Source organism: Hyaena hyaena, unplaced genomic scaffold (assembly GCF_003009895.1).
Source record: "Hyaena hyaena isolate Hyena2069 unplaced genomic scaffold, ASM300989v1 scaffold_22, whole genome shotgun sequence".
Classification (NCBI taxonomy): Eukaryota; Metazoa; Chordata; class Mammalia; order Carnivora; family Hyaenidae; genus Hyaena; species Hyaena hyaena.
This window is the reverse complement of record NW_024080654.1, coordinates 4,389,887-4,416,628: the sequence shown is the minus strand read 5'-3', so window position 1 is coordinate 4,416,628 and position 26,742 is coordinate 4,389,887. Positions and strand designations below refer to the sequence as shown.

General features: G+C 52.5%; 1 protein-coding gene across 1 annotated transcript in view; it reads left to right on the top strand.

The window, feature by feature from the left end:
* Nucleotides 1-21,518, top strand: part of COL4A1 (collagen type IV alpha 1 chain) — a 145,629-nt gene extending 124,111 nt beyond the window's left edge. The window contains exons 38-52 of the mRNA XM_039226667.1: nucleotides 310-436; nucleotides 531-611; nucleotides 980-1,078; nucleotides 2,338-2,388; nucleotides 3,478-3,663; nucleotides 4,167-4,300; nucleotides 5,241-5,313; nucleotides 6,092-6,163; nucleotides 7,179-7,307; nucleotides 8,182-8,280; nucleotides 9,161-9,373; nucleotides 10,566-10,743; nucleotides 15,552-15,666; nucleotides 17,580-17,752; nucleotides 20,041-21,518. Of these exons, the coding sequence (XP_039082598.1) occupies nucleotides 310-436; nucleotides 531-611; nucleotides 980-1,078; nucleotides 2,338-2,388; nucleotides 3,478-3,663; nucleotides 4,167-4,300; nucleotides 5,241-5,313; nucleotides 6,092-6,163; nucleotides 7,179-7,307; nucleotides 8,182-8,280; nucleotides 9,161-9,373; nucleotides 10,566-10,743; nucleotides 15,552-15,666; nucleotides 17,580-17,752; nucleotides 20,041-20,122 (1,812 nt within the window). The 3' untranslated portion in view covers nucleotides 20,123-21,518. The remainder of the gene's footprint in view (nucleotides 1-309; nucleotides 437-530; nucleotides 612-979; nucleotides 1,079-2,337; nucleotides 2,389-3,477; nucleotides 3,664-4,166; nucleotides 4,301-5,240; nucleotides 5,314-6,091; nucleotides 6,164-7,178; nucleotides 7,308-8,181; nucleotides 8,281-9,160; nucleotides 9,374-10,565; nucleotides 10,744-15,551; nucleotides 15,667-17,579; nucleotides 17,753-20,040) is intronic.
* Nucleotides 21,519-26,742: the final 5,224 nt, after the last annotated feature.

Genomic DNA, 26,742 nt, shown 5'->3' with positions numbered 1-26,742 from the left:
CCTGATCCACTGCACGTTATTCCTCTGGCCCCTTCTGTGCGCCGCCCCCGCCTTGGGGAGAATCTGGAGATGGTTGAGGGGCGGGACAGCCAGCCCAGGCTGCGAGGGAGGGGTGAGGCGACACTGGGGGAGAAGAAACAGACACGTGGCCCTTGTTCTGGGTGCCCCCTTGTCCCCGGGTTTCCGACAGGGACTTTGATTCTTCGTTACGAAGCTGGGTGTGGAGGCTGTGTAGTGTTATCCAGAAAGGGCCCCCACACACTTGTCCAGGGACAGGTACCAAATAACGGGCCCGATGTCTGCTCACAGGGAGACCAAGGGGTCTCAGGATTTCCGGGAAGTCCTGGAGAGAAGGGAGAGAAAGGGAGCGCGGGGGTCCCGGGGTCACCCGGCTCCCCCGGCCCCCAAGGATCCCCAGGGAGCGTCGGCTATCCAGGTAGGTGGGCCGGGCCTCCTCCTGAGCTCGGGTCTTCATGAAGACAGCAAAGACCCGAACCGATGGCATCCTGCTGTCTCGTTTCTTCTGCCAGGAAGCCCCGGGTTGCCTGGAGAAAAGGGTGACAGAGGCCTCCCGGGATCATCTGGCGTTCCCGGCATCAAGGGAGAAGCAGGTACAGACCATGGAGGACACACGGGCCTGTGGGGAGGAGGCGGTGGCCGCCAAGGCAGGGAGTGACCCTCGTGGAGGCAGGTCGTGGATGCCGGAGTGTCCCGGGCTGACGGGCCCACGCCTCCGCTTTTCCGACGGACAGACTGAGTCTAGAGTCCAGGGCGGGGGGAGGGGGTGCTCATGGGTCCTTATAAGGTGTGGCCACCAGCCAGGAGCCGGGACCAGAGCTGCTGGTTTGGCGGCGGGTTCTAGAAGCATGTCTGTGCTCGATGTGCGTCCTTGAGGACGCCTGGTGTGCGCGGGGTCACGGCTCCCAGGGGGTGTCCCCGTGACGGGGTCCGCGCCCGACTGACATGGCTCTTCCCTCAGGTCTTCCTGGGCAGCCCGGCCCCGTGGGCCCAGCCGGCCAGAAAGGGGAGCCCGGCAGTGACGGCATCCCAGGGTCTGCGGGAGAGAAGGGGGAACCAGGTATGTGGCTCCTGCTTCTTTTCAGGGCGAAGCAAACGGCCCTCCTGGGTCAGCGTCGCTCAGACTTGCGGTCCCTGCTGCGTGCCCGGCACTGGGCACAGGGAGGCACATGCACCGTGTGTCCTCACGGGGGCTTCACGCACGTGTGCGGACGAGGGGAGAGGCCGGGAGGGGAAGAGAGACGGGTGTTCGTTTATTGCTCCCGTGCTGACGGGCCCTGTCCCAAAACACCTGGGCCCCCGGGAGCGAGTGGGAGACACAGAAGACGTCCAGGCTGTCCCTCCTCCGCCTGGCTCTCCCCCCTTTAGAGAAGGGGTCCTGGGAGTGTCTCCTGTCCCCCCATCGGCTCCCGTCCCTTGGGGAGGGCAGGGCTGCGGGCTCTGATGATGAGCACCCCGTACGCGGTAATGATGGTGCGTAGCAAGGATGACACGCGCCATCTGAGACGGGTGAGCCCGAGGCAGGGGTGCGGGTGTGGGGGTGTCGCTGGAGAGGAGCCCCGGGGCATGTACTGCAGGCTGAGTTGGCCTCCTGCTTTTTAAAAACAATCTATTCATTTATTTTGAGAGAGAGCAGGAGAGAGAGAATCCCAAGCAGGCTCCCCACTGTCAGCGCAGAGTCCGATTCAGGGCTCGAACTCACGACCCTGAGATCACGACCTGAGCTGAAGTCAAGAGTCGGACGCTTAACCGGCTGAGCCCCCCAGACGGCCTCTAGTTGGCCTCTTTCTAAAAGTTCATCGTTTCATTCTGCACCCTTTATGTTTCTATTACATACCTTCATTTTCTCATAAAAAAGTAATTCATAAAAATGCCTCCACACCTCCCCCCCCCCCCATCCTTCTGCGAGCCCCTGACTCCCATTCCTGGGCTTTCCAGTGTGTGCTGCCCCCAGCCCCCAGCGCCTCTGGCTCTCCCCACCTCCCTCGAGAACGTCGTTAGCTGGTTGGTCGTCTGGGAAGGGCCGACTTGTTAGGGCTTAGACAGTTGTAGAAAATCAGTACTTACTCGTACGGAGCATTTCTACCAAACGCCGTAATGGTTCTGTGTTGAAAGTACTGACGTAAGAAAAGTGCTAAATTATATATATCCGGTCCGGGCATCTCAGAGCAGCTCTGGGAATGAGAGTTCCCTCAGGAGGGCGATGACCTGCCTGCCACGCGTCCCACAAAGAGCGTGGCGTTGGCGCCGAGTTTCGTGCTGTGCGGGCGGACCGGCCGTTTCGGGAGATGTGGACGGGCTCCCATCCCTGTCTTACAGGCTTGCCCGGAAGAGCGTTCCCAGGGTTTCCGGGAGCCAAAGGAGAGAAAGGTAACGCTTGCTACACGCGTCCTTCCCTTCCGCTCACCGCTGACGCACGCGGCGCAGGCCGAGCCGGTGGGGCGGGGGGGGGGGGGGGTCTGGGCCACACTCGCGCCTTCTCCCCGCCCCGACGGGCCACCATCTGGTGGCGCTGCACTTGTGGAAAAGCAGAGGAAGAATCGCAAGAGAGGCCCTGTGATCATTTCCGGCCGCGACTCTATTTCACTCCCTTTGTATTTTTTCTTAATACCCTTGAAACGATTCTAGAATTTTGACATTTTATTAGTCACATCTGGGTGATACGTTGGGAACTAAAAATGTAGGAATTTTTTTTTTCCTGTAAGTTCTTACCTGAAAAAACTTTGAAAAATAGTTTATCGATGTATTTCTATCTGTGACATACCATAAGCTACACACGTTTAGAGGGCCATTTGATTGATGTCTTTTCCATAAGCCTTGATGATATGTATATACCTCTGAAAACACCACCACACTCAAGATAGTGAGCAGGCCCATTACCCCAAAGTCCCCTAGAATTCCTCGTCACCCCCACCCTGTCCTTCCGCCCACCCCCACCGTCCCCCAACCCAACCCAACCCATTGCTCTGTCTTCTGGCAGTGTAGATGAGCTTGCATTTTCTGGAATGTTGTATCAGTAGGATCCTGCGTTTTACCCTAAGTCTCACTTTATTGGTCCCGCACAGTTAGTTAGAGATTCACCGATGTTGCAGCTCATATGAGTAGTTCGCTCCTCTTTCTTGCCGAGTTGTGTTCCACAGTGTGGATATAACATTGCTTGTTTATTCATTCGCCCACTGATGGAGCAAGCCCTTAATTTAGCTCCCAGCTGCTCACAGACGCCTCTGAGCCTGTATTCCGATGGCTTTTCGGCAGAACACTTCTTTCCAAAGAAGAGTGACAGCTGGGCTCTCATGCTCTAAGCTTCCTCTTTCCAGGGCGGCCATGGCCGGGGCCTCAAGTGTTACTCAATGAAGAAGGGAAAGGGCACCCAGCTCTGGTTGCCCCCCACCCCCATGCACCCAGCTTTCTCTTCTTCCCTGTGCTTCCCCACTGTCTCAAACTGGTTCTGTTGTTTAGGTTCAAAGGGCGACGTGGGATTCCCTGGACAAGCCGGGAGTCCAGGAATTCCCGGATCCAAAGGAGAGCAAGGATTCATGGGTCCCCCGGGGCCGCAAGGACAGCCGGGCTTACCCGGAGCTCCGGGCCACGCCGTGGAGGGGCCCAAGGGAGACCGGGGCGCACAGGGTCAGCCGGGCCTGCCAGGTAAGCGTGTCTGACCAGGGTCACGGCTGGGACCGAACCAGAAGGCACAAACACACATGAGTGTCAACGAGGGTTTTTGCTTAGTGATTCGCAACATTTCCCACAGCTTGAAACTCCTCACGCTATTTGGGGACCCTGTGTTTTGGCTTCTGCTGGAGGCCTGTGTCCTTTCTGTCACGGAACACGGTAGATGTGACAAGTGATTACAGGTAGACTGGATGTTGTTGGGACAGACTGGGGCCCGAGTGCCGCCCGCGGTGGCCTGGAACGCGGCGGCATCCGGGCGCCCTCTGCCGTGTGAGATGACACTGCAGTGCCGGGTGCTTGGGCCGGGCGTTCGTGTCAATGTTTTCTGCCCGTTGAGCAGCTTGCCCCTTCGAGGGCACCCAGCCTGACGCAGTATCGTCGCCCCTGGTAGGGGGCAGCCACGCCCAGTAACACCTGTACGTGAAATATGCAGTCACCCTCTAACCTCAGACGTGTCACCTCTATGTCTCCGTCAGGGCTGCCGGGACCTATGGGGCCACCGGGGCTCCCTGGGCTTGACGGACTGAAAGGCGACAAAGGAAACCCAGGCTGGCCGGGGGCTCCCGGTGCTCCAGGACCCAAGGGAGAGCCAGGATTCCAGGGCCTGCCTGTGAGTTGTCTGTCTGTCTGTCTTGTGTGTGAGCAGCATCCCGGCACGGTGTGTGTGTGTGTACATATATTTGTGCGTGTTTTCGTTAGGACACCCTTTTAAATAAGGTGAAGCAAAGCACAGCCACATGTGAGAAGCAGTACAACTTATTATATATTGAGAGATGAGCTAGAGAAGGAATCATACTGAAATAGCCAGAAAATGAGAGGAATATGTTTAAAAACATGAATGTTGCTATATTAGGAAGAAAAGCAGGGGCGCCCTCAGAGGCTCAGTCGGTTGAGTGTCTGACTCTTGATTTCAGCTCAGGTCATAATCTTATGGTTTATGAGTTCAAGTCCCACGTCGGGCTCTGAGCTGACAGTGCGGAGCCTACTTGGGATTCTCTCTCTCCCTCTCCCTGCCCCTCCCCTGCTTTCCCTCTCAAAGTAAATAAAAATAAACTTAAAAGAAAAGAAAAATATTCCTCCCTTAATATTTTTCTTCTCTCCATATTTGAAATCACATCTCAGATAAGATATCAAGCTAATTCTAAAGAAACTCCATTATGCTTGAGTGTCTGGAGGGAAGTTTCTAGAAGGTAGCTTGGTGCTGGAAGATGGATATGTCGCCATGACAGTGCTCAGGAGGTCCCTGATCTGTTGGCGGCGCTGTGCTGTGGGGGAGGGGCAGCAGGGCGTGGGACTTGCACCTGCTGCGGGACTCACCCTGTGGGTGGGCGGGGCCGGGGCAGGGGGTGAGGCTGGCGCCCAGTTCCCGGCTTCCTGCTGTGGACGCTCACGGGCCCCATGTGCTCACAGAGCCGCTCGGGGGCCGCCGAGGGCCTGCCCCAGCCTTGCGGCTCCCGGGTACTTGAGAGACTTCGGGTGCCCCGAGCGAGTCCAGGCTGACGCTCTGTGTGTGTGTGTGTGTGTGTGTGTGTGTGCGTGTGTGTGTTTAGGGAATTGGCGGTTCTCCAGGACTCACGGGCTCCAAGGGTGACACGGGACTTCCAGGAGTTCCGGGATTTCAAGGTAAGACAGGAAAGGAGGCGCCGCCTGAGGGTGGGACGTGTCCCCCGGCACTTTGACATCGACAGGCAGCCGAGCTGCGGTGCAGAGAGTGTTTTCTTCGGGTTAAAAATGCCGTTTCTGCCTGGCAGCCTGATGGGTACCATCCTGTGAACGGCTGTGTAAAGATGCCCTGGTTTTCTTATTAAGAGCCGGTGGGTCAGGGGCGCCTGGGGGCTCCGTCGGTTAAGCCTCCGACTCTTGATCTCGGCTCAGGTCATGATCTCACCGATTGTGGGACCGAGCCCCGCATTGGGCTCAGTGCTGACAGCGTGGAGCCCGCTTGAGATTCTCTCTCTCCCTCTCTCTCTGCCCCTCATTCTCTTGTGTGTTCTCTCTCTCTCTCTCCCTCTGTCAAATAAATAAACAACAACAAAAAACCCACTTAAGAAAGAATCAGTGGGTCATTCGTATGTCCACAAGACATCCCGGATTTGGGGCACTCGCTAGTTTAGGAACGTGTTAAGCCAGCACGTCCTGGCCGCCTCCCGGCCCCCAGTTCCCAGCTGGCGGGCATCGTGGCGTCTATTTGGGGACACATGTGACCCAAACTGTGACCCCAAAGCAGGACCGTGCGCCCCACCTGCTGTTTGTGGCCAATTTACGGTTTGGTTGCATGTCTGGAAAAATGTGACTTCCGGGTTCCGGAGAGGAGGGTTCACTAGAACAGAGCTGACCGGAAGTGCTGTTCCCCGCTTCCCCGAGATGGACTTGACAGAGACAACGTCCTTCCCTCCTCCAGGTCAGAAAGGCCCCCCCGGGCTGCAGGGAGCTAAGGGCGACCAAGGTGACCAGGGCTTCCCCGGAAGCAAAGGTAGGAACCTGCTGCGCTGGTGGGGCCGCCCGGCGATGTGAACGCGTGCGCTTAGGGTTTGGTTCTATGTATGTGCAGCGGCCTGCACGTCCGTAGAAAACAGTTGGTTAAGAATTCCTCGGTCGCTTGTCAGGACTGCCGTAGGAGGCCAATCGAGTCGGCATTTTTATTAGTGACGTGTCTTAAAAGTCAGGCTCGTTCAATCCGAGAGGTGGATCCAGTGGGGACAGTCGGACAGACTCACGACTCCTCAGTCCAACAGGCTCCGCTTGGCCGTCCCCGGGGATGAGGGGGGCTTGCGTGGACGTGCTGAGCAGGGCTGGGCAGCGAGGAGTTCTGCACCGGAAGGAGCCCCTCGGCCCTGCTCCGGCGCCCTGTGCGGTGGCTCTGGCCCCCACGGCCGTCGCAGGAGGGAATGGTTTAAGTACAGGCATCCGTGTCCGGTGTGTGCACGTCTAACCTTGCTTCTGGGGCTCCATCTGATTCTCGAAATCACGTTTCGAGAGACAGGCCGAGCTGGCGGGGAGCATGGAGAAGAGCAGTGTCAGGAGCGAAAGGGATGGGGAAGGGGTGTGGAAGGCAGGAGAGGACGGGAGTGTCTGGCCGACGAAAGCTGCCCCGCAGAAAGATGAGGATTTTCCGTCATTGAGAAATGGAGACGCGGTTATAATGTCCTTGAGGCAGATTTCAGAGAAGCACGAGACGAGAGCTTCTGATTGCACTGACTGTAGCTCTCCGGGTCGGGCTGGGATCCCGGGGGGCACGGCCCCCACCCGCCGGCCCATGGTTGTCAGCTGGTGGTAATGGCCCCAGCGTCGGTCTGACCCGAGGGTTCAGGACCCCACGCTGCGCAGCAGCACGCGGGATACGTGTATATCTGGTGAACACTCGTGAACACACGTGTGTTTCTGATACGACCGACTTCTGAAACGTGTTTGGATTGGGTTTCATGCTAGAATCTTCTCCCACGAGTGTTGACAGTGGAACTCATCAGTGGCACCCCTGATTCCCACAGGCCTCCCTGGGCCCCCAGGCCCCCCAGGACCCTATGACATCATCAAAGGAGAGCCAGGACTCCCCGGCCCGGAGGGTCCCCCGGGTCTGAAGGGGCTTCCAGGGCCACCAGGCCCCAAAGGACAGCAAGGTAAGGACAGTGAAGGGGAGGTGTGGGCTCAGGAGGGAGCCGGGGGGTCTGCTCCCCACAGGCGTGTCTCAGGCCAGGGTCTCTGGGTGACGACTGTACAGACGTACGCTTGAATGGGACTTTCTTCATTTCCTTTAATGGATATCGAACCCTAAGGAAGTTTTTGAAGGGAACTGTTTAGTACAGGAGAATCCGGAGGAACGTGGGCGTGTCTGTGCTCACCTGGGGACACATGGGCTGCGTGGGCTTCTCTTCCGGCTAGAAGAGAAGAGGTGGCTGGAGGCTTTGACCTGGAACCACGAGAGAGGCCCTAACAGCGGTCTGTGCGCCTGCCTGCTTGGTTAGGCTGAGCTGCTGCAGCGGGGGAGGGGGTGCGGGACCAGAGAGGGGAAGGAAGACTCCACACTGGCAAGGGGGCGTCGATGAAGATGTCAGTGTAAACTACCTGGGAAGAAAGGGCATGCATGAAGTTGAAAACCTGTCCGAGTGGGTCTATCTGTCCCATAAGAATTACTCGAGGTGCGGAAACGCGGCCTGGGGGACGTGCCTGAGAACACAAAACTGGGTCACAGCCTCCCTCCCGCCACAGCCCTGCCTTTCTCAAAGCCGGGTGCCGCACGGTAGTGGCCGGGGGGGAGGCTGGGGGGACTCCAGGTTAGACGGTGGGGCCTGCGCCCTGCGACCGCCGGTTTGGCCCCGGCAGGTGCGAGCAAGGCTTCGTGAGAGGGGCTCTGGGCTGTCCGGGAGAACGTTCTCGAAGCTGCTGGCCTTAGGCCGGCCGCACAGGGGGCTACAGAGATTTCAGGAGACAGGACAGAGGGGCACCGAGCTGTGCTCCAGGCCGGGGTCATGAGTTCCTTTCTCTTCCCCACAGGTGTCACAGGATCCGTGGGCTTGCCCGGACCTCCAGGGATTCCCGGTTTTGATGGGGCTCCTGGCCAGAAGGGAGAGACCGGACCCTTTGGCCCCCCTGGTAGGTTCGCTGCGGCCTCCCCCTGCACCCCCAGTTGCCCTCTGCCTGCATCTCTGGGTCAGACGCCGGAGGCTCAGGTGTGCAGGCATCTGCAAGATGGAATTGAAGACATTGCCTGAAAGATTTCCCAGGAAGTGTGTGTGTGTGTGTGTGTGTGTGTGTGTGTGTGTGTGTGTGTGTGTAAGAGCAAACACGCTCTCCCAGAAGAGGTAGAGTCGTCATTTTTTCCGTGTGGAGATACAGATGTTGACCTGACCACAGTGATTTCCAGGTGTCCTTGAAAGATGGCCAGCAGCGATGGCCTGTGGCTTCCTGTGTGGGGAGCGGCCTCAGCTACAGAAATTTATGCCAGCGGCGCACAAGGGGGTGGATGCTGATGCCGGGTGGCCGAGAGGCCACCTCCCGCCATGATAGGGTCAGTCTGCTTCCCGAGGAAGTGACTGATGCTAGCGGCTGAGGCATCGCCTGGCAGTGCCGGGCCCAGCCCCGCAGAGGGCCGGCCGGCAGCGCTGCGGACCGCGGAGCTGCCGAGGGGATGAGGCCACGAGCCGCCGCTCGCCCTCACTCCCGTTTCCTTGTGCCGTGCGGGGCTGCCATCACAGGGAAGCCACCTTCAAAGGAGGATTTGTTCTAGTAATTCTGTGGTCCTCCCCCTTTGAAGGAGCCCCAGATCTTTTCTGGATGACACACCCTCATATATTTTGTGTATTTTGTTTATATTGGACTCCACTTTCTGAGCCTCCGCTTGGCTCCGAGCGCATCTGTTTATGAAACATCTCGGGGGTCCGGGCAAAGGGAAGGCAGGGGCAGCATGGAGCTGGGCTGTTGAAGGGGGGGACCTGTGTGTAACCGGGAAGCTCACTCCTCTTCCGTCTTGCAGGTCCGAGGGGGTTTCCGGGCCCCCCAGGCCCCGATGGGTTGCCGGGAACCATGGGTCCCCCAGGCACCCCGTCTGTCGATCACGGCTTCCTGGTGACCAGGCACAGTCAGACCACAGACGACCCGCAGTGTCCTCCCGGGACCAAAATCCTTTACCACGGCTACTCCCTGCTCTACGTGCAGGGCAACGAGCGGGCGCACGGCCAGGACCTGGGTGAGACTGTGGGGACGCGCGCGTGTGTGGCACACATGTGCCGGCCGCCCCTTGCGTCAGGGCGCCACGGGGACGCAGTTGGGGCAGGGGGCTCCACTTCCCTCCGTCCACACACTTCCGACCACCAGTTCAGCAGCCACCTCGTTCCTGCAGGGAAGGCAAGGAGATGTAAAGGCTGAGTCTCTGAAAGCTTTTACGTTGATAAAACGTTTGATCTCGTCTTCAAATTATCAAGTAGGTCAAGATTTCCGGAGTACATACTTCACAGCTGGTGTGGGTCTTCTTAAAATAGGGCAGCTTTACGGGGGCTCTGCTAAAGCCCGTGCATGTGCCCCCCGACCAGAGGCTCTGCCCGCTCCAAGCCCTGCCCTCGGTTAGCCTGGATGGGACGCTGCCCATTGGCTGTCATTTCTCTCATCCCCACTGGACGTCCTTCATCAAGTTAGTGCAGTGTTACATGCCTTAACCTTTGTGGGGGTTGGAAAGAACAAGCCACCTGTAAGGAGAATGAATCTGCATCTTCGGCAAAATAGTCATTAAAGACATCGTCCAGGGTTACTGTCCGTGGTATAAGAAGCCACGTGTTAAATTTCCTTTGGAATTCAGTATTTTTTTTAAAAAATTTAATGCTTATTTTGAAGAGAGAGAGAGACAAAGCATGAGCAGGGGAGGGGCAGAGAGAGGGAAAGACATCGAATCTGAAGCAGCCTCCAGGCTTTGAGCTGTCAGCACAGAGCCCGACGCAGGGCTTGAACTCACAAGCTGTGAGATCATGACCTGAGATGAAGTCAGACGCTCAACCATCTGAGCCACCCAGATGCCCCAGTGTTTACTTATATTTGAGACAGACGGGGGGGGGGGGGTCAGGGCAGAGAAAGAGAGAGAGACACACACACAGAATCCAAAGTAACTTTGGAATTCAGTTTTACAAAAGATTTCTCTCTACTGATAAACTGGTGTGTTTCCTTTCGTCAAAATACCCTACGTAATTCTTTATAGTGTTTCTTCTGCCTTGATCACCTTAAATTTAGTTTAATGCTTCTTTACAACCGCACTTGCCTGTGTGGTGTATTTACTTCCTTCTTTCCGCTTACAATTGAAAGCCGTTTTACTTCCATCCTGATGGTTGCATATCGTGGAGCCAGACTGGTCCCAGAGCCGGCTCTGACGCTGTCTGTCCCCGGGGCTCTAGGCACGGCTGGGAGCTGTCTGCGCAAGTTCAGTACGATGCCCTTCCTGTTCTGTAACATCAACAACGTGTGCAACTTCGCCTCCCGAAATGACTACTCCTACTGGCTGTCCACCCCTGAGCCCATGCCCATGTCGATGGCGCCCATCGCTGGCGACAACATCAGACCGTTCATTAGCAGGTGAGTTGGGCGCTTGTAGGAGCAGACGTATAATCAGAGAAGAAAAATCGCTCATAGTCTAGGCCCAGGTTGTTGCTGTTTTTTTCTTCTTTTCATTTTTTCCCCCAAAACTTTTGACCCATTGCCATTCAGTTTATTGATTGTGATATCAGAGTTTCGTAGTAGAGGTCAGACATAAAATCATTTGCTGTAAAAGTTAGCTATTCTCATATTTATTTATTTTTAAGTTTATTTATTTAGAGAGGGGGCGGGGGCAAGAGAGAGAGAATCCCAAGCAGGCTCCGTGCCGTCATCACAGAGCCTGATGCAGGAATCGAACTCATGAACTGAGTCCAGATCAAGAGTCAGACACTTAACCCCCAGGCGCCCCATGGCCTCCTTTTTCGGAATTACAGCATGGTGCCTTGTCGAAGTGATGCCCAGCTTCAGGGAAGAGTTCCTACTGCGTGTGCCTCTCTACCCCCCCCTCCCCCCCCCCCAGCATGGTGCCTTGTCGAAGTGATGCCCAGCTTCAGGGAAGAGTTCCTACTGCGTGTGCCTCTCTACCCCCCCTTCCCCCGCCCCCCCCCTCGTGAAGTGACGCCCCTGAGGTTCCCCGCAGGCCGCAGAGCAGCGTTCTAATTTTTGTTTTCTTAAATAATTATCTCCCCGCAGGCTCTGAGGAGCCTTTTCATATGTTTTTCTTCTGAATCGCCCCACCCCCTTGAAATTTAAAGANCCAGGCGCCCCACGGCCTCCTTTTTCGGAATTACAGCATGGTGCCTTGTCGAAGTGATGCCCAGCTTCAGGGAAGAGTTCCTACTGCGTGTGCCTCCCCCCCCCCCCCCCCCCCCCCCCCCCCCCCGTGAAGTGACGCCCCTGAGGTTCCCCGCAGGCCGCAGAGCAGCGTTCTAAATTTTGTTTTCTTAAATAATTATCTCCCCGCAGGCTCTGAGGAGCCTTTTCATATGTTTTTCTTCTGAATCGCCCCACCCCCTTGAAATTTAAAGATTTTGTTGTTATTTTTAATTGTACCAAAATCAATACAACGTAAAATTAATCATCTTAACCATTTCTTTTTTAAAAAGTTTTTTAAATGTCTGATTTATTTTTGAAAGAGAGAGAGTGCAGGTGGGGGAGGGGCAGAGAGAGAGAGGGAGACACCCAGCTGGAAGCAGGCTCCAGGCTCTGAGCTGTCAGCATAGAGCCTGACGCGGGGCTCGAACCCACGAAATGTGAGATCATGACCTGAGCTGAAGTCTGGTGCTTAACAGACTGAGCCTCCCAGGCGCCCCATCATCTTAACCATTTGAAAGTGCACTGTTCAGTGGTATTTAATGCAGGAACTCAAATACGGGTGTGAGGCGATCTCTATGAAGTTGTAATACCAGAGACATTCCGTATATCTGTGCCTTGTACACAACACAGTTATACAGATTTATTGCATAGATAAAAACGTATACCTATCAAGATTTTTTGTATATCCCTCCGCCCCCACTAACTTTTGTTTCCTTTGGGTCAATTCCCACTGACAATTCACATGTTTGACCAAGCAGCCTCCCAAGCAAGTGCTTTCCACACCAGTTAAAGTCTGGAGCGTGTTTTGGGGTCTCCCAGAGTCAGCCTGGTAGGAAATAGGATTGGAAATTGGAATTAATATGACTGAGAAGTGCACCATTGTTCTATTTTTGCCACACTCCTTCTAATTAAAAGCTGGTTCCTTAGCTCCTTAGCTCTACTTGGAAGTAATAGGAAAGTGGCAAAGGAATGAATCCATCTGACCAAGAGGCTGTTCTATAGATTTACCTTTTTTTCTTTTAATGTTCTTTATTTATTTTATTTATTCATTTATTTATTTATTTATTTTTAATGTTTTATTTATTTCTGAGGGAGGCAGAGAGAGACAGCGTGAGCAGGGAAGGGTCAGAGAGAGAGGGAGTCACAGACTGAAACAAGCTCCAGGCTCTGAGCTGTCAGCACAGAGCCCGACGCGGGGCCCGAACCCACGGACCGCGAGATCATGACCTGAGCTGAAGTCAGATGCTTAACCGACTGAGCCACCCAGGCGCCCCTTTATTTATTTATTTCTAGGAGAGAGAGAGAGAGCGTGAGCAGGGGAGGGTCAGAGAGAGAGGGAGACACAGACTGAAACAGGCTCCAGGCTCTGAGCTGGCAGTCAGCGCAGAGCCCGACGCGGGGCTCGAACCCACGAACCGCGAGACCATGACCTGAGCGAAAGTCGGACGCTAAACTGACTACCACCCAGGCGCCCCCATAGATTTACCTTTTAACACACTAAGATAATAACGGGTGAACAGAATAACCAGGCAGGACAAGTTTGCTCCAGGAAAGTGAGAGTGGGGACTGACTTGTGTCTTTCTATAACATCCTTTAAAGAACCAGGCAGCTTTTGATGATGAAGAAACACGTGGCAGGGTCCTGTGGTCAGCGGGAAGAGGGAGCAGGAAGTGGGCGGGGCAGCCAGGGCTGGGAGCCCCGGGCCTTGGGGCTTTGGGGGAGGATTTTGGATTCTGGGGCCTGCCTCTGGCTCTGCGGGTCCTGGCGGGTCAGCCTTATTCAGAGACCCGTGCCGCTCGGGCCCCGGGACAGAAGGGCTGGGAGATACTAACAACTGTTAGGTTTTTGATTGACTCACGTTAAACTATCTCCTGATAGCTTTTTAAAAAAAATTTTTGAGCTGTAGGAAACTTACTTTGTGGGTCTTAAAATGCGAAAAGTGGTTCTTTACACTTCCGAGCGGCACCTTTCAAAACAGACGGTAGTGTACGCGTGTCAGCGAGTGCCCGAGACTTCCTTGGGGGGGACTGGTCTGCACCAGAAGGAAAACTAACCACCTTTGTATTTTTGTTCAGCTTCCCGTGGACAGCAGGTAGAAAATGATTATTCATGTTTGTTTGCTCTTTTACTGCCTGGATCAAAGTGACCTTTGGCCTCTATTTGCTTGAGGGAAGGGGGTTGTGGCATGCTTGGTGACAGTCCCAAATCAGGCCCATGAGAAGCGTGTGTGAGCCTGGCTTTCCCCGGCGGCCCCCTCACTTGCTTTCAGAAAGACCCCCTTGCCCTGGGCGCCTGCCTCAGTGTCTCCAGCCTGCACGTGTCGGTATCTCCCCGTTACGGGACCCCCAGAGGCTCAGCGTGGCGGGGCTTCACCTGTCATGTCCTGGAGCCCACGGCTCCGGAAGCCACGCCGTCTCACCTTCCCTGCTGAACGTGCAGCCACTTCCGGTCTCTGAGCCGGCAGGTTTCCACGGCTCCTTTCACACCACAGTTGCACCACGTCTCGGGCCTTTCAGGTTACTCTGGCGGGCTCCGAAAGCTCAACTGTTCGAACGAGTTAATAGCGCGGAATCCTTCCTTTTAAGCAGAAAAGCTGGCACTCTTCTACCTTCGTCCTGGGATCAGGGCAGACAGTTCTGGCTTTGTGCAGATTTGAGTCCTCGCAAGCTGCCGATGGCTTCATTGTTCTGGCGGAAAGGCCACTGTTAGGAGAGCAGGGGACGCACTCCCTCCCATTCTGGCTGTGACACGGCTCTCTGTGGCCTCCGCCTGTGCGACAATAACCCAGGGGATTCGACCGGCTGGATTTCAGGGGGCCATCCGTCTCTCCCAGCCTGTGGCCCTGTTCCCTTATCCATCGGATGGGGCAGCATCATGATGACCTTCTCGACTTGCCCCCTCCCAAACCCGGAGCCCAGAGAGAGCCTGGCATCAAGCGCCGGCCGCCTCACTCCATTTCTGGTTCCCGTGTCAGGCAGACAGATGGTGGCAGATATATAGGCCGCTTTCAGTAACTGTTGTTTAAGCAAGCCTTTTAATTCATCTGCGTTTGTGTGAATAAAATAGAAAATTGCGTGCACACACGCACGTCCACGGAAAATCGAATGACTAATTTAGGCCTCTGCCCACTCCTCACCCATTTCCATGCAAATGTTCCGGCATAACTAGGTGTAGTTATTAACACCATTTATAGTCATTTATCAGCATTGCTCACACTCTGTTCATTTTGTGACTGGAATGTAATTATTTTACTGCTGGTGCTAGATTTTTTTCTTGTACAATACGCTCTCCTTCCATCAAAGAGTGCCCTGAGTAGAGCAGGTCTGAGTCAGAAGATTGTGTGTTGTTTTGATTTGTTCCTGGGTGCCATCCCAGTGGCCAAGTGTCCAGCAGCCCGGGTGCGGACACTCCTGTCCTAGAGAGAGCTCTTGGCGGGTCACTCCCGCTGCAGTGTCCCGCTGTCCGTCCCAGCCTGGGACAGACAGGGTCTCGCCTCCGGTCTGTTGGCTTCGAGTCTGGAATGAGTCCGAGGCACGCTTACATGGACATCCAGTTTCCAATGCATTATTTGTTAGTTCCTCTGAGTCACTGCATGTATTTCTTAAACTGAAGATGCTTCTTAGCTGCAAACAAATTGCCGAGTTCTGGAAGCCATTGCACTTCGATTTCATCAACTCTTCTTAAGTATTAACTGTGTTTGCTAAAGTCCATGCTCGTTGTTGAAAGTGTGGAAAACGCTGGAATGTGCAAAGGGGAGAGCGAGAGCCAGCCGTCCCTCGGCCCCTCCGCCAGAGCAGATGGTTAAACAGCAAGTGTTGGGTGTGTTTGGGGACCTAAGATGCCAGCACTGAGATGGGCTTATCAGATCGGCGGGAATCCGCTGTGGGCGTGTTGGCCATGTCAGAAGCATGTGGTTGGGTCAGAAAGCGGGAGTGGGGAGGACGTGTGACCGCGCAGGAGGACAGACGAACAGGCGTCGTCCTGCGCCGTCCCTGCGGCCGTGCTCAGCGTCCCTGCTCTGTACGTTGCAGGTGCGCGGTGTGCGAGGCTCCAGCCATGGTGATGGCCGTGCACAGTCAGAGCATCCAGATTCCGCAGTGCCCCAGCGGCTGGTCCTCCCTCTGGATCGGCTATTCCTTCGTGATGGTGAGCATCCTGGGAAACTCCCCGCGCCCCGAAGAGCCTCCCGCTAACACCCCCCACCCCCGCACGCTCCCCCCTCAGCTGGCTGGCTCGTGCTGGCCAGGCCTCCTCCCTTGCTGGGCTTCCCAGTCCGAAGCTTTTCTGGGGGCCTGGGCTGCTCCCCTGCAGACAGCAGCTGTCCCCGCCCCTGGCCGGAGCCCATCTCCTGCCTCCCGAGGGGCTGCTCTGGGACTCGGTGGCAGGGACGCCAGGAGAAGGCTGCCGGGAGTCAGAGCATCTCCCCAGGAGGAGAGGAGACAGGTGCCCATTCAGGCAGCTCGCACAAGCCTGATGCAGACGTGTGCGTCAGGCGGAGGCAGCGGGGAGCTGGCTGGTGCCCGGGAGCGTGAGGACATGCTCCTGTCACTCAGCTGTCCCGGACACCAGGTCCCCGATGTGCCCGCGCCGGAGACGCCAGTTAATACAGGAGACATGGCACCTGCCTGAGATCCCAGGGTGAACGCTTCTTTCATTCTATTGCCTCAGTTTAAAGTAGCGATGGCACACATGAAGGCTCTGAACTGGTGAGGTCAGGCTGTGCCGGGTAAGCCACACCCGCACCGGTGCCTCCTGCCTCACCACTAAGCCCCGCCCATCCTCACGGTCTCAGGTACGGCCGCCTGGACAGTCTGGCCCTGGGTGATCTTTAGCCTGTTATGTATGGACAGGGAAAGGGGCTCCACAACTATAGTCTTCTCGCAAGTGCAGAAGGTGCCGGAGAAGCAATTTCAAAGCACTGGTGTCTGTATTCACGTTTGGCTGTGAGATTCCCTGGGTTGATGATGCTTGGGGTAGACTCTTCCACAGGACCAGAGCATTTGGGGCCACACAGAAAGTTCGCAGTTGCTTTGATGATTCTAAACACTGCATGGTGACTACTTTGTTAAGAAAGCCAAAAAGTTAGAACTACAGTGTAGAGACATCAGGGCGCCAGCAATGATGAGGTACATTGAACGTTTTGCCTCTATAATCCTAAGAAATACTCAGCCGAACCTCACTATGATGAACCGCACTCCTGGCCCAAGGAGTGAAGAGCGTCAGGAAAGCCTTTTGTCCTACAAAGATGTGAAACAACGATTGCCCATAATTTCCCTAAATCAAGAGCAAACTAAATGGTGTCCCAGGGAACAAGTTCTCTATCACTCCCCAGGCATTAGGGGCTTTGTGGGGGAGGGGGAGGGGCTCTGGCCCGGCAGTCTGGGGACCCTGGTTCTTGTCTCGGCTTTGCGTGAAACTTGGACCACTGTCAGATGCAGAATGTTCTAGCATCATCCAGTCCTCATCTAGGGATGGAGGGCGTTAGCTTTGTCCTCAGGGGGTTCTCGTGCCTCTGAAATTCTCAGGTCTGAAATAATAGTCATGGTGCATTTCGGAATGTCTCTTCTCTTTTGGGGTCATTCATCTTATGGCCCTGATTTCTGAGCGTAGGTAGGTCCTACCAGAACCCGTTAGACTAAAGTGCATTTTAACAGAGTATTGGTTGCTTTTTTTTTCCTTATTGAAATGGTCTCTTTTTAAAGGCTAGTAATGGGTGATTGTTCTTTACCTTTTAAAGGGATACATAGCTTCCAATGCAGCAAATTCAGGATTTTGATTATCCTCTGTGTTGTTGATTAGAGAGTTTGATTTCACATGTATCGGTTCCAGCATCGTTCACACGTTTTGGCTGTTTCTTCTGTCCCAAGTTAGAGGAGGCGTCAGTGTTTCAGAAATACTAACTAGGACAGCATTTCCCTAAGTGCTGAGGAAGCTGGCCCGGCCACGCCGCGCCGGGTTCGCCCGGGCCGTAGTGACCGGCGCAGCGCGTGGAGCCCGGCCCGGCCTGCGGGCACAGGGGGCCCCGGGGAGCTGACCCACGGCTCACGTTCGCCCCGCAGCACACCAGTGCCGGTGCCGAAGGGTCCGGCCAAGCCCTGGCATCCCCCGGGTCCTGTCTGGAAGAGTTCAGGAGCGCGCCATTCATCGAGTGCCACGGACGTGGGACTTGCAATTACTACGCAAACGCGTACAGCTTTTGGCTTGCCACGATCGAGAGAGGCGAGATGTTCAAGTAAGTCCGGGGGGGCCCTGTCCGCTGGGGCGGGGCCTTTCTGCTAGGGCGGGACTTCTCTCTGCTGGGGCGGGGCCTCCCCTGCCGCTGGGGCGGGGCCTTTCTGCTAGGGCGAGACTTCTCTCTGCTGGGGCGGGGCCTCCCCTGCCGCTGGGGCGGGGCCTTTCTGCTAGGGCGGGACTTCTCTCTGCTGGGGCGGGGCCTCCCTGTTGCTGGGGGAGCTCCCTGCTGCTGGGGCGGGGCTTTTTTGCTGGGGCGGGGCTTCTCTCTGCTGCGGGGCAGACTCCAATGGGGTTTTCAGTCTTCGTCTTCTGGATGGTTGGTTATAAAACAATGATTAGGAATGCGTGTTCCAGGATTCTGTTCTGTGTGGACAGATATCCTGGGCAAACTTCAAAGGCAGATCTCAAGTGATGGGTTCAATTCTTTCATTTTTGTAGGTGGCTCCACCACAATGTAGTTAAAGCAACTGGCATCTTTAAACAGGGCATTTAAAATTGTACATATTTGGGATGTCTGGGTGGCGCAGTCGGTTAGCTTCTCACTCTTGATTTCCGCTCAGATCGTGATCTGACAGTTCATGGATCGAGCTTTGCATGGGGCTCAGGGCTCTGACAGCTGGGAGCCTGCTTGGGGTTCTCTGTCTCTCTCTCTCTCTCTTCCCCTCTCCTTCTCCCTTTCTCTTTCTCTTTCTCTCTGCCCCTCCCCTGCTTGCACACACTCTCTCTTTCAAAATAAATGAAAACATTTTTAAGAATTGAAAAAATAAAAATATTGCACATTTAACAATCGATGAGGGAGAACAAGCAGCATTTGCCTTCATAGCAGATGTAGTACTGTCTCATGTGTGTGCTGGGTGAGTTCTGAGCGAGGAAGCAAGACTATTGTTAAACCCATGCCAATAAATATTAATTTTGGCCCAAGAGCAGCTGAAATTGATAGGGAAGACCTTTCCTTTCTTTTCTGTTACCACAATTTCACCTCTACGACAGCTGTCCCAAAGGGCTGCCAAACTTGCTGAAGTTAATGTGGAGCCCACAGTGGGGCTGGAGGGGCGCACATAATGAGTCCTCTGTCCTTTATCCAGCACCGGCTCCATCCCCTGCTGGGGCAGACGCGGAGGCTGATGTAGTCCCAGCCGCTCACTGTTCGTTCCCAAAATAAGTGCTGCTCGCCCCTGGAGACAAGCCTTTCTGCCTTTACCTTTTCAGAGAGAATTTTCTGGAACTCTGCTGTGAGCTCATCTCTTCCTCGCTTAGATCATAAGAGACAAAGCAACACGCTCTCTGTTTTATAATTCTTTAAGTACCAAAAAGGTACCAGGGACCTAATTCGTAGCATACATGAAACTTTCCAAGCACTTGGAAGGTGACATCAACTCTCCAGATGGAGCTTAACCATCGGCTGCCTAACTGAGCACTCAGCAGGTGTATCAGGTCTTTGGGCTTCCATTATAGGGTTAATAGAACAGCAGCCTAGTTGTTTTTAAGCAACTAAAACAAAATTAGATAAGATCCCATTAATTTAAATAATTAATTTGGGGGCAGTATGATTTTCACAGAAGTTGCTTAAAATAAGCAGCCTTAATTTGAGGGCAAGTTACTTGTATTCTGTGGCTGCCTTAATTTTAATAGCATTTGGTTAGTGCCGACTTCAGTTCTGACTTCACCCCACTAACAGTCGAGATAGAATTCCTAGGATCTAAGAGTGTTTGGGACACTCAGTGTCTTCCCCTCTGGCCTCCAGTCCAACCACCTGAATAGAAATCGGGCAAAAGCTTATAAAAGCATTTCGAGGTCTGGTTATTTGTTCCAGATTCATTGCTCGTGTGAAGGGTCGCAGAGCATCCTTCTTCCCCCAGAGCAGTGTATAGTCTGGTGGAAGAGAGAGGACAGAGTGGGAAAATCACGGTCCAGGGAAGCCGTGTGGTGCCCTGGGAGTGGCTCAGACTTCAGAGCCCAACAGGCACGGCGTGGCTGTGGCTGTGGCTGTGCCCTCACCTATGCCTGCACGTGGGCCACCAGCAGCCTCACGGCCCAGCACGGGGCTGAACGTGATGGCGTGCAACCCCCACCGCCCCCGCCGCCCCAAACACACACGCACTGTGAGGGCAGGCGACGCCCAGCGCAGTGCCTGCTTGGTCGGGGTGAGCATTGGTCGCTGCTTGTCATGGGCAGGTACCCCCCTCATCCAACCCCTCTAGGGTCTCCGGGAAAGTGGGGGGCTGAGGAGCTCGCCTGCCTTGCAGGGCAGTGGCGCTGATGGTGGGTTTCTGGGTCGTGTTGTAGGAAGCCCACGCCGTCCACCTTGAAGGCCGGGGAGCTACGCACGCACGTCAGCCGTTGCCAAGTCTGTATGAGAAGAACATAATGAAGCCCGGCCCTCAGCTAACGTACAACATGGTGCTACTCCCTCCTCCCCCCCTTTTGTTAACAGCAACGAACCCTAGAAATGTATCCCGTGTACCTCACTGTCCAGTATGAAAGCCGTAAAGTGCCTTATAGGAATTTGCCTAACTAACACACCACGCTTTGGTGGCCTCAACTCGCTGAAGGAGAAGCAAAGAGCATGATAAGCTGTCATAGTGACACACCAAATGGCACTTCTGATGAAATAAAAACGTAAGTCTGTTCTCCAGTCCAGTGCACTGACGTGTGAAGTACGAACTCCATCAGAAAACCAAAGGGTGCTAGCAGGTGCGCGGGGCCTTCCACTCTGTCTGAATGCCCGTGTCTACTCTTGTATGGGGACAGGTGCATTCTCGCCCCCAGAGGGGGTCTTTGTTTACGTCGCCACGGAGCTGATTCCCAGTGCAGGTCCTGGGGCCTGCGCGCCTGCGGGCCCTGCGAGAACAGCATCTCGGGCCTGCAGATGGAATGTCTCAGCCGCCGTGTCTTCCAGCCCCCAGACGTAAATTTAGGTCTTTCCGCTCTGTGTGGTACTATCGAGCTGCTTGTGCAGAAATCACAAATTTCCTGTGGAATAAAGACGGTCCCAAAGTAGGCGGAAATTAAATATATATATTATTTTAGTAATTTATATAGATGTCGGCAATCAGGTCAAAGGTTTGCTTCATTTCCACTGTTAAAATAAAGCTTACGTAGTTTCTTCCTTGAAAAGACTGTGTTGTCCTTTCACGTAGATTTTTAACCACCCGGGTGTTGAATGTGACACACCCCGTTCTCATTGTTCACCTCCAAACCAAAACGTGTGTGCCGCCAAAGCCAGACCCGGGTCCCCGGGCGCGGCGTCCATTCCAGAGAAACATGTACTTTGAGCTTTATTGTTTCTATTCTGTATTAAAGATCTTCAGGGTTTTAGACACTCAGCACGACTGAATGACTTGACTTCCAAACCAGCCGCCGTAAAAGGCCTTCGTTTCCCTCGTCCTCGTGATTCTGCAGCCGGGTGTGCAAACAGCTCTGCTGAGTCTTAGTGTCAGTATTTCCCCCGTGTGAGCACCTCCGGGTGGCTCGCTCGCTCGCTCTGGCGAGCTGTGTGCAGACGTCAGCAGGGAGCGGACGGACCGCGGGAGGGCACGACTGACCGCTGTGCTCGAAGTGACCTTGCACCAGAAGTCTCCAACACGGTTTTAAGACTACTAAGGCCTTCCGTGTAATTTCTTTACATGTGTATTTCTTAAAAATTCAAATTTGTAATAAAACTATTTGTATAAAAATTAAGCTTTTATTAATTTGTTGCTAGTGTTGCCACAGAAGCGTTAAAAGTTGCTGCACCAGCCACTAATAAATGTGTAAGCGTTGCACGCCTTAGAGCATTTTTATTTTGCAGTTCTTCCAAATGAGAGCCAGACTGGGCGTAATTTACAAAAATTTCTGCAAAGGGAAAATGATTGATCTTCTTCCACCTTTCCTCCCTCTCTCCCTTCTGTCCGTCCAGGCAGCCATCATCCATCCATCCACCCACCCATTGTATGTACGCCAAAGGCTTGCCACTCTTCAAATCCCGGTTAGGTACAAGATAAACAGATAAACAGGGATGAACAGCATACGTTCCCAGCCATTAGAGGCAAGGTTCTGTGGGGGTGAGCACCGAGATTATGGTGAGGCAGTGGATAGGTCGGGGGCAGACGGTCGGATTCCAAGTCTTACGTAAAGTAGGAAAGAAGTTGCTGGGTTCTTTAAACTTGATCAGAACATGATTCCTGAAAATGAGTCTGACACTGTGTATTCAAGAAAAATATCTGGGGACTTCCGGGTGGCTCAGTCACTCGGTTGAACATCCGACTCTTGATTAGGGCTCAAGTCATGATCTCACAGTTCATGAGTTTGATTGAGCTCCACATTGGGCTCTGTGCTGACAGCGTGGAGCCTGCTTGGGACTCTCTCTCTCTCTCTCTCTCTCTCTCTGTCTGTCTGCCCCTCCCCCAACTCTCTCTCTCTCTTAAAAAGTAAATAAACTTTAAAAAAGAAGAGAAACCTCTAAATATTGCAATGTTCTGGGCTGCCGCACCTGGCAGAGCTATAGTTGGGATGAAATGGGACTGTGTATGAACATTACCGCTCATGCTTGGTCAGGAGGCACCATGCAAGGACTCAGTTCAGTACCTTCCAGCTCTCTGTGATCACACTGGTGAGAAGGCTCCCTTTGCTTTCTCTGATGTATAGGATTGCGAAGAACATGGAAATCATCAGGCCAGGCTCCTGTGGAAAGGAACAGAGATGGGTCACCCCCACTGGCAGCCATAAACCTGGTTTATTATAAATTACTAGTTACTAGATACGGGCTTGCATATATGGGAACATGCAAAGGAGATGATAATGACACCTTGGATCCCAGCATTCAGATACTGTGCACTTTTATCTTTTAAATGTTTATTTTTTTATTTGGAAAGAGAGAGAGAGAGAGAATCCCAACTCGGGGCTCGATCCCATGAACTGGGAGATCATCAAGAGTTGGACGCTTAGCCAGCTGAGCCACCTATGTGTCCCACATCCTGTGCATTTTGTGTCCGTTATTCTGAGAGCAACTTCTGTGTTTAATTTTTAAAATTCTCCTACGGTACAATTGAAGTACGTTGATGGACAGTTCTATGAATTGTAACATATGGGGAGGTCCATGTAAAGCATAATCCAAATCAGTCCACAGAAGAGTTCAAGCACACTGAAATACCCCCTGCCCAACCTTGGCACCCAACCACCAAGCTCCATCACATGATGTGCCTCTTCGTAAACAGAATTACAGAGTGTGTAACCTAGGAGACTGCCCTCCACTCGACTCCTTTGACATTCCTCCAAAATTATTGTGTGCACCGACGGTTTATCCCCTTTTATTGCTCAGTAGGATTACATAAATATACTGTGTCATTCACCTATCCAAGGACCCTTGGGTTATTTCCAGGTTTTGGTAATTATTGATAGGGAATAAATATTCATGTTCAGTTTTTTTGTGTGAACATAGGTTTTTATTTCTTTAGGGTAAATACCCAGGACTAGGATTGCCGGATCGTATGATAATTGTATGTTTGACAGTATGAAAACCTGCCAGACTGTTTTCCAGAGTGGCCGTACCACTCCGCATTTCCTCCAGCAATGTACGAGAACCCCAGCAGCACCACGTTCTCCCCAATATTTGGAATTGTCAGTATATTTTTGTTAGCCATTCTAACATGGATGGTGTTTGATCAGACTTTTAATTTGCATTTCCTGGATGGCTAAGATGTCAACCATCTTCATGCCTTTTTTTTTTTTTTTTTTTGGCCATCAACACCTCTACTTCTTTGAAGTATCTGTTAAATTTTGCCCATTTAAAAATGTTTCTTTTCATACTGTTGAGTTTTATTTATTTAAAAAGATTTTTTAAATGTTTTTTATTTATTTCTGAGAGAGAGAGAGACAACATGAGCAGGGGAGGGTCAGAGAGAGAGGGAGATACAGAATCTGAAGCAGGCTCCAGGTTCTGAGCTAGCTGTCAGCACAGAGTCTGATGCAGGGCTCAAACCCCCGAACCGTGAGATCATGATCTGAGCCAAAGTCAGACGCTTAACTGACTGAGCCACCCAGGTGCCCCCATACTGTGGAGTTTTAAAAATTCTCTGGCCACTCTGCTTGTAAGCTGTTTGTTAGATAGGTGATTTGCAAATCCATCCTCCTAACTATCTTTCACAGAGCTAAAGTTTCTCATTTTGATGGTGCCCAGTTTATCAATATCTTTTCCGTGGGACATCCTTTTGGTATGTTTAAGAACTATTTGATTACCCTTAGGTTACTAAGATCTTCTATTTTCTTCTGAAAGCTTTATGGTTTTACTGCCTACATTTAGATCTGTGATCCCCTTTTCATTTTTTTTTTTTAATTGATGGCATTCACATAACTTAGAATTCACCGCCTTAACGCCAACAATTCAGTGGCATTTAGGACATTCACATTGTGACTTCACTACATCTAGTTTAACTAGATGTATTTTCATTACCCCCAAATCCAGAGCCCAGTCACCAGTGGCCCCCAACTGGTGATTCCTCAACCAGCAGCTTCGACTCTGGATTTTCCATCTCTGGATTTCATGCATGGGGTAATCTCGGTGTGGCCTCGGTGTCTGATTTCTTTCACCATGCATGATGTTTTTGACATTCATCCACATGGTGGCATGTGTCAGCTCTTTCGTTTTTATGGCTGAAAAACTTCCATTGGGTGGATATACCAGTTTGGTTATCCGTTCATCCAGTGATGGTGTGTGGGCTGTTGGCACCTTCTGGCGATTGTGACTGCTGCTTCATATTGAAGTCCCCATTCTCGATTCTTTGGAGTTGGTATCAAGGAGCGGCCTTGACAAGTCTTGTGGCTACTATAGTCTCACTTTTTGAGGAATCATCAGATTATTTTGCACAGAAGCTGAACTGTTTTCCACCCCCACCAGCAATGGGTCACAGTTCCAATTCCTCACATCTCCAACACGTGCTATTTTCTGTTTACTGTTTGTAGCCATTCCACCGGGTGTGAGGTGGTATCTCCTTGTGGTTTTGGCTTGTGTTTCCCTAATTCATGATGATGTTGAGCATCTTTTCATGTGCCTATTGGCCATCTATATATGTTCTTTGAAGAAAGAGCTTCAAGTCCTTTGCCCATTTAAAACAATGTTTTGGGTAAATATTCTTTATTTTGTATACTAAACTCTTACCAGATACATGATTTGCAAGCGTATTCTTCTATCCTGTTGGCTTTTTACTTTTTTGATAACGTCTTTTGATGCACAAAATTTCACAATTATGGTTAATTACAATTTATCTATCATTCTCATGTCATATCAAAGAACGCATTGCCAAACCCAAGGCTGTCAACATTTACCCCTGTGTTCTCCTGTGTTTCATGATTTTAGGTCTTGTATTAGGTCATTAGCCCACTCTGAGTTAATTTCTATACATGGCATGAAGTCAGAAACCAACTACACACTTTTGCATGTGTATATCAGTTGTCTTACACCATTTATTAAAGAGACTATCTTTTCCACCATTGGGTAGTCTTGACAGTTCTGTCAGAAATCACTTGGCCACCAGTGTTCTGTGATCCATTCTGACTAATTTTTTTAGTGACATGGCAGTGAGGGAAATTTGTTTTTACCTTTATTTTTGCATCTCGTTTGTGTGGTAGATAATATCATTGTCAAAAAATGAACTGGGAAATAGTCTCCCCTCTTCTATTTTCTGGAAGAGTTGGTGGTAGTCTGTAACGATTTAGTAGAAATTGGCAATGAAATCTGGACCAGCAAATTTCTTCTTTGGAAGGTTTTTAATGATAAGATCATTTTAAAAAGAGGTACAGGACTGTTCAGGTTATCTGTTTCATTTTGGGTAAGTTTGATAGTTTTTCCTCTCAGGAAATTAATGCATTCTAAGTTGTCAAATTTATGTGTGTAGAGTTGTTCTCGGAATGTCTTTTCCCTTGTGTCCACTGAACATGTACTGACTCCCTTTATATCTCTCTTGATATTGATAATTTACATCTTCTGTCTTTTTCTTTGTCAAACCTGTTAGAAGTTTATCAATATTATTGATCTTTTCAACAAACTAGCTTTTGGTTTCATTGATTTCTATTGTTTCTCTGCTTTCAGTTTTATTGTTTTTTTTTAAAAACAAGATTTCATCTGGAAATATTTTTCCTCCACCTTTCCTGAAGGGTTTTTCCTCCACACATGGAATTCTGGCAACCCTCTGTTTCCCGGCAAATCCAAAACTGTGTTTCACTTCCTCTTCTGGTCTCTGCGGTTCCTGATAATAAATCCTCAGCCGTTCAATCATCAGTCCTCTACAAATAATGCTCTCTGGCTGCTTTCAAGGTTTCTCACTGTCCTCAATTTCCATTTTACTGATTATGGTACGTCTGGGCGTGGATTGGGCCCCCGGAACCTTTTGAACCTGTAGATTTGTGTCTTTCTCCTGTGGGAAATGTGGCTATTTCTGGCAGGACATTGATCTGGTCAAGGCCGAGCCCCCAGGTTCCAGCTTGGCTCCCGTGGCCTGTGGTTCCAGCATCAGATCCGTTTCTACAGCGCCGCACAGATCTGTCCTGCTCGAATGCCACGCTGTGCCTGTTCAGGGTGTGGGTGGGGGGGGGGTCGGTCTTCCGCGTTGTTGACACGCCCCTTAGAGTCCCAGCTTCGTCTGCGCAGACCCAAGACGGGCCCAGCTTAGCAGGCTTCTGCTCAGGTCCGTCCTCCTGGCACCTTCCTGTTACTTCCCGGTTTTTGGAGGCCCCTCTCCTTGGTCTCCTGTCCTGAGTGCCTGGATGGCTGCTTCCCTCACTACGTGCACACGTCCGGGGACCGCAGCCCCAGCTGGGCTGGAGGAGGACAGCGGCAAAGGAGAACACGGTGACGCTCCCGCTGGCTTGGCGGCACATCTAACCCCGGTTTCCTTCACCAGTCCCTCCGCTGCGGTCCTCCGATGGCTGCTCCAGGGCGGGAGAGACAGGCGGGGTGAGCTCACTCAGTCCCCCCCCCGGGACCCAGGACCCACACGATCACGGTTCAGAAGT